The sequence below is a fragment of the Sus scrofa genome, chromosome 1, assembly GCF_000003025.6.
Source record: "Sus scrofa isolate TJ Tabasco breed Duroc chromosome 1, Sscrofa11.1, whole genome shotgun sequence".
Taxonomy (NCBI): Eukaryota; Metazoa; Chordata; class Mammalia; order Artiodactyla; family Suidae; genus Sus; species Sus scrofa.
Window position 1 is genome coordinate 35215633 of NC_010443.5, and position 18165 is coordinate 35233797.

An 18165-nucleotide genomic window follows, 5' to 3' on the forward strand; every position below is an offset into this window, starting at 1 on the left:
TCAAGATTATGATCATCTGTCTAATACCTCTACATAGCATTTTCTAAACTTTTCTTATAAAGTATATAATTACCCCATATATTCCTGAGTATTTGCATCATACTTACCTGCGGCTTATTCTACAAGTTTCCAGATTAGGTTTGGATTAATGTTTTAAATATATTGTTAAATTTGTTAATTTCACACATTGCATTTTTACTGAACATTGACACGAAGAATGAAGAATGGGGTTTCTTTGTCTATTTTAATTGGATGGCAGTAGTAAAATAAACTTGAAAAAGTAGTCATGTTATTCCCCCCAGAAGAACTTCTAAAAGTTGATCAAAAGTATTAACCATCCAGGAGGAAAACCAAAATTTAGCATTACCTTTAAGTTTTCCTTGAACACCTCTACTAAGGAAGTGTTTATTTACCATTTTGATAAAGTACAGTTATGCTTTATGATAAGTTATTTTAATGGTAAAATACAAGAAATGAGACATTGGGGTTGACAGTTGAAATATCCATATGACATATACAACACTTTTATAGTAATCAACAAATATCACTTGGATGTCAAACTTAATTCCTGAAATCATGACATGTTCTTAGAGTTTCTAAACCAAATCTATATCCTTATCCTCAGGCTTTCCTGAACTACTTACTCCTGGTGTCAACTCTCCTTCAAGCCTCACACTAAGGTTTCTCTTTTGTATTTGTCTTGGCAGCAAGCTTGCTAAAAAACGCAAAGATGCCATGGGGAACACCCGGCAGGAGATGACACACATGGTGAATGCTATGGATCGAAGTTATGCTGATCAGAGCACTCTGCATGCAGAAGACCCTCTTTCCATTACCTTCATGGACCAACATAATTTTAGTCCAAGATGTAAGTTCTTCATCAAAATTTTAATAAATTAATTTTAAACTCTTGAATTCCTCTTTGAATTCAACCCATGACCCTTTGAATAGTGAAAGGAAATAAGAAAGATGGAAGAAGCAGCTAGAACGAGAAAAGGTGATGGAATATTAATAAATTTATGAGGGAATTTATTTTTGGTCTTGATATTGGATTTAGTTTAACGTCAAAATGTATGTTTTTTATTACTATAAGAAATATTCATATATTACTCAGACCAAATCTTATGTTATTGTTTTAAGTTAAAATACTTGGTTGTCTACATAAAATTAGTTCATGCCAGTATTTATTTATAATTGTTTTGCCATTTGAGTCTCCCTTTGTGTAAGATAAAGTTCCTTTTGAGATAAGAAACATCATAATTCCTTCTGGGAATTACCGGCATAGGAAAAGTTATTCTATTTAATTATTCTATAGTCTAAGACTACTGGAGAATTTCAGTAGTAAAAAGTAAATTGGGGGAAGAGGAATATACATACTGTTAAGTATCTGCTGTGAAGTCCAAAATTTGCTTGAATCAGAGATTGGTCAGGAATGGTGAAAACCATCCATCCACCCATCTGTATTACAAATTCCTTATGTTGATCTATAAAGGCAGATCTTTTAAAAGATTTCCATTCAAGTACCATTTAATGGCAGATGATATGAATAACTGTCCCACAATCAATATTGTTGTTTACCTTCAAATTTTCTATGATTTTTACATCCTGTTCCATAAAATGCTGTTAGTTTCTTAAAATTAAACTACCTGTTTCTTCAAATCCCCAAGTAAAATTGGTACTTGAAGAAGGCAAACTGTGATTATCCTTGGCCTTGTGTATACAGAGGTATTTTGCCATAGATCCCAGAAGTTTGCTTATGCCATTTTGGGAAACACGTGTATGAAGACAGAAGTAAACAAAAGAAGCATTATTTTCTATACAGATTATAAGCATATGTAGTGGTAAGGCTGAGAAAATAAAGTATTTGTAGGTTGTATGCATTTATATCTTTTCAGGAAGGGGAGTTTTTTCCTGAAATGTTCAACTTGATGAAAACTTTTCATAATTACTGGCCATCATTTTCCCTGCTATATATCTATACCAAATTAGTAGTTAGAAATGATGTATGAGCAATTTGGAATTTAGTTTTAATAGTAAGGCCCTTCTCTGATATATTTTATTTTTATTTCACTATTAGATAATAAGTGATAGAGAAAAATATAAAATGTTATCATTGTTGAAAGTAAGTTTTAGAGTTCCTGTTGTGGCTAAGTGGGTTAAGAACCCAACACAGTGTCCTTGAGGATGCGGATTTGATCCCTGGCCTCTCTCAGTGGGTTAGGGATCCAGCGTTGCTGCAAGCTGTGGCGTAGGTCGCAGATGCAGCTTGGATCTGGTGTTGCTATGACTGGTGGAGGCCAGCAGCTGTGGCTCTGATTGAACCCCTAGACTGGGAACTTCCGTATGCCACAGGTGAGGCTGTAAAAAAAAAAAAAGTTTTGCAAAAATTAAGATGTGTCATCTCTCTAACCATTTGATTTAATTATTACTTAATTAAGGATTTGAAAAGATTTTTGTTTCCAAAACTTTCCTATCTATTGCCCATGTTACCCTTAGGAAGCTTGAATTTAGCAGTGTAAGTACAAATAAACACTTGTGAACTTGGAGAAAGGATTAAATCTATTTCCCAAAATTAACTAAGAAAATTTATTTGGAATTATTGGAATTAACATACGATAATGACTTCTCTAAGTACTTCACAGTTGACAGATCTACAATGCATGGGTTTTCCTCCTAATTTTATAATTTTTATCATGTCATGTTGAGGTTTCTTGGTTTCTTAAAATCAAACTAGTTACTGAGCAATAATTACAGATGCACGTTTCCTGGTATTTTGAGATAACCCAAGAAAATTTTACCTTTGCAGGTTATAGTGAAGAAAATTTAATAATTATTTTTCTTAAGAAATGACAAATCTATTTTGAAGGGGGAAAAAAAGAGTATCAAATACAACTTTAGGGCAGTATATTCCTTCATGAGCTTTGTTTCCCTGCAGTGCCCAATGATCCACTTGTGCCGACTGCTGTGTTAGGTGAGGCCCTAATTCTTTGTCATCTGCTTTGCATGGATCACACCTCCCTGCATGGGTGATAGCTTTGTCTACACAGTAATTATTTACAGTGCAGGAAGCAGCTTGATTTCAAAAACATAATCATGGTTTTATCAAAGAGAGCAACTGTGGTCAACCCAACTAGATCTAGGGCTTTTCAAATTAGGAGGGTATCTTTTTTTAAACAACATATTCTTTAGTTCTTGGTTCTGTTCAGTTTGGAGTGAAAGCACAGTGGCTCTTAATATATGACTAATGTTTATATATTCAAGTTAGTATATATGACTAATGTTTATATATCCAAGTTAGTAAAATGAACTCAAATGCACACATCTCAGGGGCAGTGCTACCCGATTAACAAGTTTATATATAAAAATTTACCTGATTGAAAGGGGTTTTATAAATCCTCCTAATTTTACAGCACCTAAAAAGAACACATTTCCATGTGAATATTAATAATGTGTGCATTTGCTTTATTTTTGTTAAGAATTTATAAATGCAGGTAATGTTGCTACAATATTGATATGGAGTTATGCATTCTGTATGCACTTTATATAAGTGTTATCTTTCAAAAAATTTAGAATAAGCCAAGATTTATCACTATATAACATCTAAGACAACTGATACTGCTAGTGATGAATAAGGCCTTTTCAGATGTAAAATTAAATTAATTTCTACTCTGTGTTTAAGAATGTAACGAGTTTCATTTCAATTTGTACTCTATTCCTTGACTAATTATACGCCAATGATTCATGACCAGCTTGCTTATATATTCACAAATTATCTTATTAGTTTGACCCCAGTGCTTCTAATAGTTAAGATTTAACCAAAGAAACGTAGAAATTGCTAGATAAATGTCTCTTAAAAGTTCCCAATTCTCATGTTTTAGATTAAATTTCTTTGAATATAAAACTTTAGCTTACATTATGTTCATGTTTTTATTATCCATGTATTCAATATTTAGATTTTTAAAAATATGTTGGAATAATACAACTAACTCAGATAACGTATACCTCTTTTTCACTAAAATAACTATTTAAAGTTACAGTTTTATAATCTAAAGCTCTAGCCTAAAAGAACCTGTAAGTCAGTGTCTTTGTCTCTGACTACACTCTGCCTTTGATGTCCACACCAATAATGGCAGAGAAGGAAGCTGGGGAATTTTCCACAAGGGATGGCCTGATCATGTAGGGAGGAGCCAAGAGTCATGATCGTTGGGAGTAATCAAATGCCTCTGAAAATGTCATCTGTTGAGCACTACAGAATGCCATCAGCATCACACTAATAAGTTAAATTCAATTATGATATTTGAAAACTCAAGAAAAATATCAGTTACCTAACTGTTAAAATTTCACTACAGGGACATGTGGAATTGGGTCTAACTCTCCGTCCTCCTGTGGACTCATAGTATGAAATGAAAACACCTATGTCTTTGCTTCCCCTTCTGTAAAACAGTATAATTCTTACCATACCTTTCCCACAGAGCATTTTAAAGAGAAAAGGAGATATTGCATAATGTTTAAGAGAGCATTATAATAATTTTTCCTGTGAAAAAGGATATTTATGTTTAAGGAAGGCTAGAGTTAACAAAATTTAGTTATTAAAAAAATCTGTTTGTTTATAGTCATTGTCCATTTTATTTCATTTTGAAAGTCAAGCTGGTTTTTTTTTTATATTTGTTCTTTGAAAGCTAAGTAGCTCATTAATCATCCAGATTTAGAAATGATTTATTGCATTTTTCATCATTCTTAGAATCACCATGTTTATAGTTGTTTTGCATCCAGTTGATTTCGTATTTATAAAGCAATTTTTGAAAGCACCTCAAATATTGCTTGATATTAATGTCTGCTTGCTGATTAAAAAGAACTTCAAAACTTTCCTATTGATTCATATTTTTGTTTTTTGTGTTTTACTGCTTCATTGGGTTAAAGTCCCTATAACTGGTAAGTGTAATGCAAAGAACTCTAGAAAATACTTCCATCAAGAAAATATTTGAAGTTATTCTTAAATGTGTAATAACAGAGATAATGATTAGTACATGTACTCTTACTTCTAGTCACATTATTAAGTAATTTCATGAGGTAGAAATGTATTGAGAGTAATAGTTCATGTGTGATTATTTTAAAAAATACTGCTCATTGTACTACTGTATTAAGCTTAATGCAAAACAAAAGGCACTGTCTATTTCATATTGGGAAATAATCATGTAAGATTGGAATATGGGTGAATTCTGTGTTTCTCTCTGAGCCTTTTACAAATGTAAATATTTCACTGCTCCAGTAGGTATAATGCGAACTCTGGGGCTACTTCATAGAGCACTGACTACCTTATTCCAGCTTGGGTGACTGCATTTTGCCTCTCTGACATTCTGTTCTCTCTATTTCTCATCCTAAGTTATATGTTCTGTAATAAAGCCCAAATTGGTGGCTTCTGAATTTAATTTTACTGAGGAGATGTAAATATTCATTATGTCAGCCTATTGATTGCAATATTTTAGTAAAGGTAGATCAACTGAGTACAGTCTTATAGAAGAAAAAGGAAATGCTTATAAGACATGTTTGCTAGCAAATGTTTCTCTGTAGAAGGGTGAGAAACCAGAGTAAAGGGCATTAATTTATTTGGGTGTTTTTAGGTCACAGGAGAATCCAGCAGGGTTTGTTTTTTGTTTTTTGTTTTTTTGTTTAATGTGGAATTTTAGAAGTAAATGCAAAACAAAACAAAAAAAAAAATGCACTCAGCCGAATAAGAGAAAGTGAAGTAAATGCAATCAAGCTAAATTACAGAAGCAAACAAATCTGATTGTGGGGTTCTTTTTTTTTTTTTTTCCCCCTTCTCCAGGAAGAAAAAATGTTTATCATGGGGACAACAATTCATTTTTTGCCATATCCTATTTGTAGAGTTGGTGGTAGAACAGGCAAATGTACCAGCACTTGAAATATGTTTAACTGTTAATTAAATATCATTCTCTACAGTATGCATTATCATTAAAACAAAAGCTCCCCTAAGAGTGTACTTTCTCTTGTGTTAATGAGTATGGCAGTATAAATGTTTTCCAGAATAACACCCCTTAAAACATTTTTTTTAACATGGTAAGTTTAAATGTGATAAATATAAGCATGCTTCTTCTCACTGTAATGATTAGTACTATGGTCATTAAAATAATATTTATTTTTCAGAGGTTAAATGTTCTTGTTCTTTTCTTCCTTCTAAGGACAGAGACTTAAGACTTTCTTTTCATTTCAAGCTAACAACACAGTTGGGATGGGACCTACACTTAAATGCGGGTGGTGAGGGATTTAATGGATTTTAACTAATTCATTCATTGAAATATTTATTGAGTGACTACTTTGCACCAGGCACTAACAATACAAAGAAAAACATGACTGTCTCTACATGCTAAGTGTTCAGAGTTCGGTGAGAAAAATAAGTCAATAAATGTTTGAAATACAGAATAAGTGAAATGAATGTAGAAGAACAGGAGGCCATGGGAACGAAAAGCAGGGGCTACAGTTCAGCCTTGATGGGCCAGGGAAGAATTCCAAATGAAGTATCTAAATATTTTGCCCCAGCAACATACCCTGGTTTCTTTTATACTGTAGCCAGAAGAGTCAAAATCTATCAGTGATAGAAACAGCAACAATAATAAAATCAATGGAGTGGAAGTTGAGCATAAATGCGCACATAACCTGGCTAGCAGACATAGTGGGCCAGATTCTAGGTAGGATGTTCACACTTTCTGGTCTGGAGTGTGTTGTGGTAAAAAGCCTCAGGTGGGAGGGAATAGTAGGACTAGAAGGGCAAGAAGACCAGCCCTCTGGGGATGGGTTGCCTAGAGGGAGGTTGGGATATGGGTGGGAATTTGTTCAGTTTAATCAACAATGAAAACATTTCTCTAACTGACAACTTGATCTTCTGGTCCCACTGTATACTGCTATGACTGCAGTAGCAGAGCAATAAAAAGTCAGAACTCTGCAAAATCTCCCACTTATACTTTTAAAAAGTCAATCAGATGTCTCAATCCATTTCACAGCATCTGTTGTCTTGCTGATATATACATAATATACTCTAACCTACCTTGCGCTGCAAAGGCGTTGTCTTTATAAGGATGCTGCCTTAAGTCTATACTCTATTTCTTTCCCTTAATCCTGTTATCAGAAAGATCACAGGATCTTAAAATCTTCTTTGCACAGATATATATTAAACAAGGTAACTTTGTCTTTTTTTCAATCTTCTGGAATCTGAAAAATGCCAGATGAGAACCACAGTGCCACAGCAGAATCCAGTCGTCTCCTGGATGTACCTCGCTACCTATGTGAGGGGACAGAATCCCCTTACCAGACGGGACAGCTGCACCCAGCCATCAGGGTAGCGGACTTACTGCAGCACATAAATCTCATGAAGACATCAGACAGCTATGGGTTCAAAGAGGAATATGAGGTGAAAATTTCAATATTATGTTGTATTTTAGTTCTGACCATGACACTCAGTGGAATTTAACAGTTTTTCCTCCCTTTAGCATAGCAAGCAGTGGAATCCTCTGTAGACTCTAATCCTTTGTCTGTGGACACACAACCAAGTGGGCATGTGAGGAGAAGGGGGTAGATGGATTGAAAGAACAGGGCACTTGGTGGGGATATATCTGGGTCTAAATTTATTTTAAGAAATAAAAAAATACTGGAGTCCATAATTTACTATGCTATTTCAAAACCACTTTGTTAGACCTTATATTTCCCCACTCAGAAATCCATAACAAGATACCTTCAGTCCCACTGTATCATTACAGATTCTAGCATTTGAATGACCTAGGCAGTAGGTCATTCAAATGCTGCCTCTTTGCTTGTTGACCCTCTGTGGAGAAATAAGATCAAATTCTGTGCTCTAAATGTACTACTTGTAACTCTGAGTTTTGTTTTGTGGATTTTAGTTGAGGGTGGCTGGGAGGAAAAGAAGAGCACTGCAAATCCAGACAACAAAAAGATGCCAAAAGAAGGATGTGGGAAATTCTTCTTACACCTTTATTTCCTCTTCCTACTCTAACCAAAATACCAAGATTTATACTACAAAAGAAGTGATTTAAACTAAATATCCCAATAAACATAACATAGCAAAAAGGAAACTATTCCTTTGCCACTTTTCACTTACTGAGAAATACTGGTCGGAGATGTAGAAGGAAGCTCCTCCACCACTGTACACACACATTTAAACTGAGAAAGTCCAAGCAGTACCTTACTTTGAAAGACCACCTAAAATACATCCAACTTCATAAGGAATCTTCTGAACACTACATTTTATTTACAGATTATTTGTCTATCTTAGTTTGGGAGTGAACAAAATTATTTTTGAATTTTGAATGGTTTTAGACATATGCCGGAAACACTACAACGTGGTAACAAAATAGTGAAAAGAATTACAATATTCTGCCAGAGCTGGTGCTTTTTGTTCATTGCATGTGTATTCCTGTGTACCTCACTTCAAAGACTGTTGACTCTTTGAAGACTCCATTTCCTGTGTTGAGCAAAGTTTAAGTTTTTCTGCAAAAAGAAATCCATACCCATATTTTAAATTGCTACATATGGTAATTAAAGCAATCAACAATTTCATCTGTTCCAAGATTCTTGGAGACGGTGACTCTTTTTAATTTTCATACAGTCCCTTGCTGTAGAGACTCAGTCCTTTTCATGATCTTCAAAGAAACTGGAATGTGATGTATTGCACATGACTTAATGAATAATTATGGGAGAAAACAGGTTTTCTTTTTCCTGTTAGAAATACTAAAGGAAGCATACTGAAAGATGCTCATTAAAAGTAGTTTTGAAGTTTTTGATGCTTTCCCTACTTCCATCTCACATCTTAAATTTGAAATATTTTCAAGGTCCTTTTTTCCCCTTTAAATTATTCCTTGTCCTTAATGTGAACTCAGTCCAAGCCAAGATGAACAAGTAGGAGTCCAACAATCAAGCTCTGAGGTCTGAAAATTGAACATTTACTGCTAGTACTCCCTTCCTCCCTAAGAAAGTGGCTTTGACTATTTGGTCTTCAGAATGGATAGACCTCTTTCAAGAAAAGGAATTAAATTCAGTGTGCTTGTTAATTTTGTTTTTTCTAGAGCTTCTTTGAAGGACAGTCAGCATCTTGGGATGTAGCTAAAAAAGACCAAAATAGAGCAAAAAACCGATATGGAAACATTATAGCATGTAAGTTCTCATACAGTTCTTGGTGATTGTAAATACTGTGTGCAGAAGATAAAGAGTAATATGAAATTCCTCCTTATATGGTTTTAAACACTGAAAAAATCTCAGAGGGTGGCACATCTGTTTATAAAGTAATCTATTTAATAGTAAAACAGCATTGGCTATTGGCAGTAACTCTGAAATTGTCATCATCCTCATTAAATTGACTCAGACTCTTCACCCGGGGGAGACAATTTGCTACTTGATTTTGTGTTTGCACATGAATGCATAGGGGTGCCATTAACAGCTGAAAATAGCAGGATAATGAAAAGGAAGGATTTTTTTCAGTGATAAATTGCTATAACTCTTCTACCAAACATATTCAAGGTGGGAGCATTATTCTTTCCTTTCTTGGAGCCATTGTTTGAACCCCGGTTGTTCCATGTTATCATTAGGTACTTCCTTCTGATTAAGTCTCAAGATGTATTCATGAGATAAATTGATTATCCTATGAAGCCAGAAGAGCAGTATGAAAAGTAACATAGTTTAGCTTGTAACTAGCTACTAGTTTACTTAGACCACTTTATCCTCAATTTAAATCATTTAACAGTATCTTATAAATACATCAGAACTTAAACTTGACTGTTACAAAATAAGTTGAGAGCAAGGGTTCAAAATTCACATCCTAGTTATGTGGCTCATTTGCTGTCAAGTGCAGGGAGAAAAGATCCCACCCATTTAAAATCATGCCTCTAACAAGCAAAACTAGCAGTTAAGGCAGGTTCAGTTCTTTAGAAAAATGTATGACTCAGATGATGATTTATCAGATATTATCATGTCCCCTAAAATATTCCTATGAAGATGCCAGTCGCTGACGTTTTATGAACAGAGTATTATCACTGTAATAAGTAATGAGCTCATTAAAGTTCTTGTATTTCTTCAAATGCCTGGTATTTAAGGAAATTTTAAGAGTCTATTATGGATAACCACTAGAATCATTTGAAGTCTTTTTACTAGGGTCGCTGTCTCAGAACAGGGAGGACATGTAATAGCTTTTATTTTTACCATTTAAAAATTTTAGATGATCACTCCAGAGTAATTTTGCAACCTGTTGAAGATGATCCTTCTTCAGATTACATTAATGCCAACTATATAGATGTAAGTATTTGTATCATTCGGTATGCCCGATTTGTTGGCTTATATATGTAAATCTTTTTGCTTGTTATTACCTATAAAGTGATTGCTAGCTTTTTAAAATAAAGAACAAACTGTACACTTTTCCTTGTTCTACGTCCTAGTACTTACTGACGTTGTTGTGCTTTCTTTCACACCTGACTTTGGTTTGGGCTGTAGATTTGGCTGTACAGGGATGTAAGTACCACTATATGTAAATAACAGCACCCTATTATAAATATTTAATGTAACTACTCAATTACAGTTATTACTAATGCTTACTACTAGTTATCTCTGCATGCTTCACCTAATTAGCTTCATACAGTATATCTATGTTCATTTTTTTGTAACTCCTTTACATGTGTAAAGAGCTATTTTACCTCTTTCCCTTTTCTATGTTTAGAAAAACAGGACCATTTTTAGCTTTTGACAATTTATTATGTATTCGAGTTTTATTTGTCGATGGTTTCTGTTTCTGGCTTTTATTCCTGCCCCTCCCCAAACATATGTGAGAAGCTGGATAGTATGATGTGTATTAGTGTTTCTGAAATTTTACTTTGTTACATTTGACTTCTAATGTTAAAAATGATTAGGGAGACTCTTTTGTGGTGCCGTGGTATTGGTTTGTAAAGTATTAAAATTACTTAGGCAAAATAATTACTAAATTGCATTTGTGAAATACATATATCACACATATATATTGAATCATACAAACCAAAGTTTGTTTTGATCACACATTTCACTGTTCAGCTTTGGTTACAAACATATCTATGTGTAAATTCTTTATTTAATGGAAAGTTATTATCAAATCAAATCAAATATTATTAAGGAGGGAATATATTACATATAAGAAGGACACACTCTGTTCATACTTGCGGGTTCAAAATCACACTGGAATTTTTTTGACTGTTAATTCAACTATGCCTTAGTTTCCTCATCTTTACAGTGGGGATAATAACAATACCACTAATCTCATCATTCTGTTGTGAGAATTAAATGAAGTAATGCATGTTGAGCATTTAGCCCAATGCTTAGCAAATATTAAGCACTCATTAAACTACAGCTGTTTTTAAAAAAATTCAAACCTCGGTGTGCTAAAATTAATATTTCAAACTATTCATTAGTTGTAAGGCAACAGGTAGAAATCTTAAGCTCTGCAGTATATCTGATATGCACATATGTATATATATGAATGATATGAAAGTTAGGACCTTTTTCTAATTTCTATAAATAAGAAATAATTTTATCACATTTATTAAGTTCATGTTTTACAGTTATTTTGTGAACTGTCATTATAAATTTGAATTAGTGAATTTTATTTAGTCTCTAAGTACATTGGTTAAATTTCTGATTATCATTTTACTCTCATTCAATATTTTAAACTTATCAGACATCTCAAAATGGAAAACTAAACTTAATGATCTACTTTCTTAAAAAAAAAAAATCAACAGTTCTCTGACAAATTTGTACTTGTTTTTACCTATTTAGTTTAACCTTGGTTTTCTGCCAAGACCCTGGCAGGACATTTGGTCCTGTCCAAAACATCCAGAAGACATTTGGTCCATGCCAAAAGGTCCTTGATATTTGGTCCTTTCCAAAATGTCCATGGAGACATTTGGTCCATGCCAAAAATCCTTGATATTTGGTGCTGTCCAAAACCATTTGGCATGAATCAAGTATGCTCTTGGACGTTTTGTAGAGGACCAAATTTCAAGGACTTTTCAGCATGGACCAAATGTCTTATGGACATTTTGGACATAGCCAAATGGTCCTGTAAATATCAAGAACCTTTTGGCATGGAGCAAATGTCTTATGGATGCTTTGGATAGGACCAGATGTCTGCTAACTCAGGCTTTTACTAAAGCTCTTCGAGAACTACACTACAGATTCAGAGCTTAACCCATTATACCATTAACATTTTTGCATTCATGATCTATTGGAAATCAAACCAACTGAAAGCAAATTTATCCCTTATCTAGAATAACTTCTTCATTAAAACAATATTAAATGCTTAACCACATAGAACTCTTAGCACACTAAAAAAGAAAAAAGTACTAAACCTTTTGTTCAGGATAAGATGCATTAAAAAAAATTTTCCCTATATATGTGTGTAACTATAATATTGTGTGTGTAAATTAGTATTATAAGCACACACAAAGTAGTTTTGGCAGGTTCCTGAACATATTATAGAACAGAAATATTCTCTCAAAAAAATCTCAGCAGGACTTTGACTTGATGCACACATGCATTGTCCAGCTCTAACATTGGAATGTTCTGTTATATTTATTTTATGGTTCTAATATGTCGTTGTCCATTTGTAATGCAGTGTGTTGTACTTTGGATGATAAAATGAGAATTAATATTTTTGAGCACAATTTCACCAAGAATGAATGACTAAAGATTAACATGAAGGCATAAACATTTTAGTGAAACCAAACAAAATCTATGAAGCGATTTCCTAGCAAACAAATTCAATTATGCAATATACATTCTAATTAGAGCCCTTAAAATATTTGTTTTATTTTTACCTTTCAGATAACCTAGGTTTGAGAAGTGAACCATGTGTTCACTACTCATTTCTGGACTTTTTACTATAACTTAATCTTAACAGGTGGTTGTCTTCATCTTTTTATGCCTTCATTCATGTATTTCTGACACTGATATAAAATGATAACCAATTTGTTCTCCTATTTTAGGGCTATCAGAGACCAAGTCACTACATTGCAACTCAAGGTAAAACTCCGTCTTTTTGAATGTAATAGAATAACCACTCTTGCTTACTTCATCCATATGGTATCTTTCTGCAATTTTATCTCAATTAACTGAAAAAAAAACTTGTGATTAACACTGCTTTTTATTCTTTTGTATAATATAAATTGTTTTATATGTTTAAAATCTATATAAACTAAAGCCCAATTTATTTATTTTTAATTAAAAGTAAAAGAGAACCCTCTTCATAGTTTTTGAAATTTGGTTTTTGGTATCCTGATGTCCCAGAGCACTTGTCAACAGTACTGGACACAGAAATTACTTATTTTTGATGAAAGCAGGTGAGATCTCATCTTGTATAAGGTGCCTGTTATCTTGAAGCAGAGTCTCTCGGCCTGGCATATAAGTATCCAAGACCAACGTTGGTATAGTGAGATACTGGACTGTCTCCTGCAAGTTTTTTAAAATCAAGATTGAAACCAAACAAACGGCTAAAGGGAACTTAGTCAAGTTCATTCTTTGTGGTAAATAAGAAGTAAAGAAATCTTGTTATAGTGGCATATTGGGGAATGAAAGTAGCATAGCAATAACAGTAAAACCACCTTTAGTTATCTCTCCAAATTGGTCATGGGCCATCAGAAGAGAAATCTGCACATCTTATTTTACAAAAGGGAAGTGAAACAAAAGCTCTTTTGCTAGAGGTCATTTTCTAGGTGTTTTTCACATATCTTCAGAGTAATTGAGTTTAACTATAAACTCTTTATGAGTTAGAAAGATCATCCATGAATGAGTTACTTTGAGTAATAGTTTAGTTTCATGATATGGGGTAGAGTATAACCCAGTAGATGCTTTTGCAGCTCAGAGACGATACTATAAAATAAGATTAGAATGTGTCCTTATATGTGTGATATTTCATTAATCCCTAAACATACACTATTTATAAATGGTGTGTATATTTAATTGGTAATATGTACTATTTGGTTGATTGTGGCCTAAGACTTCCTCTTTTCACATGTATATACAGATGCATTAAAGTAACTTAGTGGCAGATATAAGTACCCTAGAAACTAGTGATAGCATCTTTGGAATTTGAAAATATAGAAGGCAACAGAATAAAACAAACTGATACATGCCTGTGGTTTTGTCTACAGTGTGAATTTTGATATGAACTGAATTTAAGTACTTTCAGTAACATTTTGTATTAGACCTTTAATTTTCTTTTTTGGTTCATTTAGTTTATATTAGTTTTTAATCTTGTCTAAACTTCTAACTACAAAATTTCTCTGGTAATATGATATTCAAATTAATTTCTTATAGGCCCAGTTCATGAAACAGTATATGATTTCTGGAGAATGATCTGGCAAGAGCAATCTGCCTGCATCGTGATGGTTACAAATTTAGTTGAAGTTGGACGGGTAAGGCGAAAAAAAAAACTGTGTTGTAAAATATGGGTCGAATAGCAAAACATAATATACTTAAAACAGAATATCATTCAACTGTTTGAAAAAAATTCATAGGTATAGCATTTCAAATGAGCACTCCTGAGTCTTTGATGGCTGAGAAATTATTTGATTTCTCATTTAGTAATACAGCAAGCTTTGATTTTATACTAGAATCTAATTGCATTATCAGGCATGTATATTTTTTCTGATATTACACTTTCATCTAATTTATGTATTTTTAAACTGCCATTTAACTTGGTGACCTGAAGAGTTATCCCTAGAATACAGTCATCTTGGTTAATGTGTATTATATATTCAGGTCCACCTATATATACTTTTTGTTATTTAGGTTAAGTGCTATAAGTATTGGCCTGATGACACTGAAGTTTACGGTGACTTCAAAGTAACCTGTGTAGAAATGGAACCACTTGCTGAATATGTTGTTAGGACATTCACCCTGGAAAGGGTAAGTACCCTAAAATTCTATAAAAATATGCATATGGAAACTTTTTTCTTAAAATCCCTGTCAGAATAGTTTTGATGATGTCATAATAGCCATCATTTATCCCATGAATATTTACTTGAAAGCATAACATGTGCCAGGCATTTTTCTAAACTTTGGGACACATATTAAATCCCTACTCTTGTGGAGCTTATAATCTGTTGAGGAGACAGGCAATAAAATTTAAGAGATAAGCAAATACATCATTTATTTTGAGAAATACTATGGAGGAAAATAATGTAGGGAATGGAAGTAGGCAACATTTCTGAGGTAGAAGAAATCGGTTACGGGTTACAGTTTTAAAAGGATGATCAGGAGAGGAGTTGTTGAGAAAGTTAACATATGGGTAAAGGCTTGAAGGAAATGAGGGAGTGAATGACAGAACTATATCTCAGGGAAGTTGTCCCAGGAAGAATATTTCTGGTGGAGGGAAGAGTCACTTCCAAGACCTAGAAGCATGATATTTCTGTCACAAAGAGAAACAGCCAGGAATCTAGGGTACTGAGAGGTAAGTGAAAGGGAAAGAAATATGAGATAGATAAAGTCAGAAATCTCAGAGCCAGATAAGTGAGGCCTTGTGAGCCACTATGATGATTTTTTAGTTTGTATCAAAAGTAAAAGTAGAAAGTTGCTGAGAGGATTTGAGCTCAGGAGTAACATTATCTGACTTTGAAAAATAGGATCAGAAAGACTAAAGCAGAGTGGCAGTGTGTAAGTGGACGGAAGTAAGACATAGAAACAATGATTTACATTGTTGCAGAAAAGTTTAATAAATTTGACAGCAAAAAAGTATAAGATGATCTATATCAAATTTTTTTCAATTAAAAGATACACATAACAAAAAAACTGTGATTATTTAATATTCTTAATTCATAACATTAGTACAAATAAAGAACACTAGAGGAGTTCCCGTCGTGGTGCAGTGGTTAACGAATCCGACTAGGAACCATGAGGTTGCGGGTTCGGTCCCTGCCCTTGCTCAGTGGGTTGACGATCCGGCGTTGCCGTGAGCTGTGGTGTAGGTTGCAGACGCGGCTCGGATCCTGTGTTGCTGTGCCTCTGGCGTAGGCCGGTGGCTACAGCTCCGATTCAACCCCTAGCCTGGGAACCTCCATATGCCGCGGGAGCGGCCCAAGAAATAGCAACAACAACAACAAAAAACAAAAAAAAAAAAAAAAAGAACACTAGAATCCCTCCCACCCCCGACCCATGCTGACATGCCTATTGAAAATGTTGAACTTGGGAGTTCCCATCATGGCACAGCAGAAAGGAATCCAACTAGGAACCCTGAGGTTGTGGGTTCGATCCCTGGCCCTGCTCAGTGGGTTAAGGATTCAGCATTGCCATGAGCTGTGGTATAGGTTGCGGACACAGCTTGGATCTGGCGTAGGCCAGCAGCTGAAGCTCCGATTAGACCCCTAGCCTGGGATCCGCCAGATGCCGTGTGTGCGGCCCTGAACAGCAAAAAAACAAAAAAGAAAAGAAAGAAAAAAGAAAGAAAATGTTGAACTTTATGTACTGATATACCATTTTGTACTTTCAAATCAGCCAAGCACTTTTAAAAAAAGAATACTAATCATTAATTTTAAGAGTATGATAAGACATATTTTCACATGTTGATCAGTTAAATTACAGTAAGCCCTCTGTAAATCAGTAAAGCAGTGTATGTATCTACAGAGCTTGAAAACATTGATGTTCTCTGACCAAGAATTTTACCTTCTGGCGTTCCCTTCATGGCATATTGGAAACGAATCCGACTAGGAACCATGAGGTTGCAAGTTTGATCCCTGGCCTCGCTCAGTGGCTTAAGGATCTGGTGTTACCATGAGCTATGGTGTAGGTCACAGACATGGCTTGGATCCCACATTGCTATGGCTCTGACATAGGCCGGCAGCAACAGCTCGGATTAGACCCCCAGCCAGGGAATCTCCATATACTGTGGGTGTGGCCCTAAAAAAAGATAAAAGACCAAAAAAAAAAAAAATGCAGAAATATAATTAAAAAAAAAAGAATTTTAATGAATCTATCCTAAGGAAATTATTTAAAGTCAATGACTTCATATATAGTCTTAGAAAATTATAGATAACCATAAATGTCCAGCAATAGATAAAGTATACATCTATTATCTAGAAATAGCACTCTTTATAAAAATGATATTTATAAGTAATTTACCAACATAAAAAAATAATTAGGGGAAACATTAAGTGGATGGAACCATTATACAAAATGACCATCACAGCTATAAACTATGAAGATTTCTCAGACAAATCAAGTAGAACAAAATAGCAAAAACACAGATTTCAAGAAAAGAACCATCAAGCTAGATACCACTGTTATGGAAAGAAAGAATATGGACTATGCATTCTTCTTCTGAGTTTATCAACATTTTATAAAAATCAATCATTAACTTAGTCATAAAGGAAACCTGAATATATAACAAAAATTCAAGACATTTCCAAAATCCAATGGAAAATAACAAATCATTGACCAATAACCCCCAAAATTAGGCTCTTAGAAATCACTAAAGCCCTTCTGAATAATCCTTAAGTGAACTATTGTCTCAAAACTAAAATTATATTGTAAAGATAAACAATTTTATATCAAAATTTCCCATATTTATGAGAAAAATATATACTCAAAAATGATTTCTTATTTGAAAGGTATTCTAAGATCTTGTGAAAAACCATTAAACTGGAAAATCAGGGGGAAAAGCAGTAAAACAAGGAAAAATTAAATATAAAAGAGAAAAACAAAAAAGGGTAAATTTAATCAACAAGCTATTTCCTTAAAAAGATCAATAAAGTAAGTAAACCACTGTCAATTCCAAATGAGGAACAATCAAAGCAATATATGCAATATTAAATAACACAAAAGGGACATAACTAGTTAAACTTGCTATTAAGGAATGTTATTAAAAATATTATGTGTGAACTTGAGACAAATTTTACTCTAGATACACAGATATTCTAACAAATAATAATTTCCAAAATTTGACCCAAGGAGAGTTAGGAATCTGAACAGATGGTAAAAGAAAATTGAATGTGTATTAAAATTTGCCATTAAAATTGCATTATGGTTTCATAATTGAGGTTTCTTTAACCTTTAACGAATAACTAATGAATAGCTAATGCCTAAGTTAATCAAACTATTTAGGCCATAGAAAACCATTAAAACCAACTA

General features: G+C 33.7%; 1 protein-coding gene across 17 annotated transcripts in view; it reads left to right on the plus strand.

The window, feature by feature from the left end:
* The window catches only part of PTPRK (protein tyrosine phosphatase, receptor type K), a 565337-nt gene that overhangs the window by 522270 nt on the left and 24902 nt on the right, over nucleotides 1-18165 (plus strand). For 5 of the 17 annotated variants that reach the window (XM_013988384.2, XM_013988357.2, XM_013988367.2 and 2 more), the window contains 10 exons: nucleotides 708-868; nucleotides 2936-2971; nucleotides 4921-4932; nucleotides 7242-7426; nucleotides 9096-9183; nucleotides 10241-10317; nucleotides 10513-10530; nucleotides 13029-13065; nucleotides 14359-14456; nucleotides 14833-14949. In XM_013988384.2, coding sequence (XP_013843838.1) covers nucleotides 708-868; nucleotides 2936-2971; nucleotides 4921-4932; nucleotides 7242-7426; nucleotides 9096-9183; nucleotides 10241-10317; nucleotides 10513-10530; nucleotides 13029-13065; nucleotides 14359-14456; nucleotides 14833-14949 — 829 coding nt within the window. The other 12 variants (XM_003353215.4, XM_005652678.3, XM_021072717.1 and 9 more) reach the window with 4 other exon arrangements.